This window comes from Arachis ipaensis, chromosome B05 (assembly GCF_000816755.2).
Source record: "Arachis ipaensis cultivar K30076 chromosome B05, Araip1.1, whole genome shotgun sequence".
Lineage (NCBI taxonomy): Eukaryota > Viridiplantae > Streptophyta > Magnoliopsida > Fabales > Fabaceae > Arachis > Arachis ipaensis.
In genome coordinates this window covers 143769528-143772373 of record NC_029789.2, presented here as the reverse complement: position 1 = coordinate 143772373, position 2846 = coordinate 143769528, and the positions used below count along the sequence as shown (strand labels likewise).

General features: G+C 35.7%; 1 protein-coding gene across 1 annotated transcript; it reads right to left on the bottom strand.

Moving 5' to 3' along the window:
- On the bottom strand, positions 379 to 2502 carry LOC110262652. Its single transcript, XM_021103114.1, has one exon. The coding sequence runs from the start codon at positions 2466 to 2468 to the stop codon at positions 1710 to 1712; it is 759 nt and encodes a 252-aa protein (XP_020958773.1). The 5' UTR covers positions 2469 to 2502; the 3' UTR covers positions 379 to 1709.

The following is a 2846-nucleotide window of genomic DNA, read 5'->3' as shown; positions in this document are numbered from 1 at the left end:
ACCCCAATTATGTGATTCAAGAACAAGTAAGTCCCTTATAGAACAAGCAGGTACATAAATTCTTTTACCACAAAACAAAAAACCTTCATGTCTATAAAATTTATTAAATGCACTATGTTCATAAGAGACATAAATAGCAAAAAAATAAGAATCAATTGCATATAACTCCTTTAAAAACTCAAATCCTAACAACTTAGAAGTAAGTGTAGTAATTAAAGTATACCTCGACATTCTATTTACCTTGTTTAAAGGCAATCACATATGAAAATGTTTCAATAAATTTCACCCATTTAGCATGTCTTTTATCAAGCTTACCTTGTCCTTTTAAGTGCTTCAAAGATTCATGATCTGTGTGAATCACAAACTCCTTAGGTAAGAGATAGTGTTGCCAAACCTCCAAAGCCCGAACCAAAGTATATAATTCTTTGTCATATGTTGAATATTTACGCTGAGCTAAATTCAACTTTTCACTGAAGAAGGCAATGACTTGTTTTTCCTGCATCAAAACAACACCTATACCAATCCTAGAAGCATCACATTCAATCTCAAATGTTTTATCAAAGTTAGGTAAAATAAGAATAGGAGCAGAACACAAATAGTCTTTTAGGGTATGAAATACAATTTCTTGTTCCTTTTCTCATTTAAATCCAACATCCTTTTTGATAACCTCTGTGAGAGATGCAGCAATAGTAGAAATTTTTTTTACAAATATCCTGTAAAATCCAACTAACCCATGAAAACTTCTTACCTTTGAAGCATTCTTAGGAGTTGGCCATTCACAAATAGCCTTTACCTTTTCCTCATCAACATCAATTTCACTCACAATCACAATAAAATCAAGAAATATAACTCGATCAATACAAAAAGTACACTTTTTAAGATTGGCATATAATTTTTCTTTTCGAAGCACTCCCAAAACAGCTAAAACATGTGACAAGTGGTCATTCAAACAAGTGCTATAAATGAGAATATCATCGAAATAAACAACAACAAATTTACCCAAAAATTCTCACAAAACATGGTTCATTAGACGCATAAAAGTACTAGGTGCATTAGTTAGTCCAAAAGGCATTATTAACTACTCATATAACCCATGTTTTGTTTTAAATGTAGTTTTCTATTCATCCTCTTGTTTCATTCTAATTTGATTACGCCCACTTTTCAAATCAATTTTAGTGAATATGCATGCACCATATAACTCATCAAGTATGTCATCTAACCTAGGGATATGATACTTTATCGTAATCTTATTGACTGCACGACAATCCACACACATTCGCTAAGTACCATCCTTTGGACCCAACAAAACTAGTACATCACATGGACTCATACTCTCCCTGATGTGACCTTTGGCTAATAACTCCTCAACTTGCCTTTGAAGTTCCTTTGTCTCTTCAGGGTTACTCCTATAGGCTGGTCTATTAGGAATGCTAGCACCAGGAATAAAATCAATTCGGTGCTCAATCCCTCGTAATGGAGGCAAACCACGTGGCACATCAGTAGGAAAGACATCGGCGAATTCCTGCAACAAAGAGACAAAGCTATTTGGCAAATTTGGGTTAAGGTCAGTGTCAGAGAATAAAGTATCCCTAAATCGAACCATAAACAAAGCTTTCTTGCTAATTAAAGCACTCTTTAAATCTCTTTTTTGTGCAAAGAAACATAATTTGCTCTCAATTTTCTCAATTTTTTCTGTATTTGCACTACTCTCATGACGTACTCTTTTCTTTCTTTTCAATCACCTTTGGACCTTTTGCTATATTCTTTTCACTCATAGCCTCTTTTCTCTCAAATTTTTTTGTAATCTCACATCCCATGATCCCCTTAGTATCATGTTGAAGCTTCAAATGGTCAAGGTAAACCTCCTTAGATGATAAAGGAGCAAGAGTGATCTTACGACCATTAAAATTAAAGGAGAACCGATTCGTGTGACCATCATGAAATGCTTGACGGTCGAACTGCCAAGGTCTCCCCAATAATAAATGACAAGCTTGCATTGACTCCACATCACACAATGCCTCATCAACATATTTTTCAACAGAGAATACAATTGTCACCTGCTTGTCAACCTTGATTTCTCCACTATCATTCAACCACTGCAACGTATATGGTTTAGGATGTCGAACACATGTCAAACCAAATTTCTCCACCATAAGTGTACTAGCCACATTAGTCCAACTCCCGCCATCAATAATCAGACTACATACCTTTCCACCCACCAAGCATCTAGTGTGAAAAAGATTTTGGCATTGCTCTAGGCTATCTTCTTTCACTTGCAAATTCAAAGTATGTCTAACAACAAGAGATTCACCATGGACTACATACTCAATATCACCATCAGAACAATCCTCCAAAAGTGGCATAATATTATGATTAGAATCATCACCATGATCAGAGTCAGAGACAATATCATCTCCTCTAATAACCATCAATCTCTTGTTTGGGCAATCACTAGAGTAATGACACATACCATGTCATTTGAAGCATTTAATATCTCGATGCCTAGAAGTAGCAGAAGAAGAGTTAGAATTACCTTTCTTCTTTGTAGCATCAAAGAACGCATTAGGTTCAGCACCCTTAGGCTTTGTTGTGTCAGCACTACGAGACTCCCACTTTGGATTAGTATGAGACAATCCTCTTGGTGCTCTTCTTTGTTGTTGCCTCTCCACCTTCATTGCCATACTGACTAAATTCTCCATCTCCACATAATGATGTAACTCAACCACATCAGCAATTGCTCTATTCAAACCACCTACAAATCATGTCATAGTAACCTCAGTGTCCTCTTCTATGTTGGCAGTGATCATAAGCATCTCCATTTTCTTATGGTAGTCTACAACAGACTT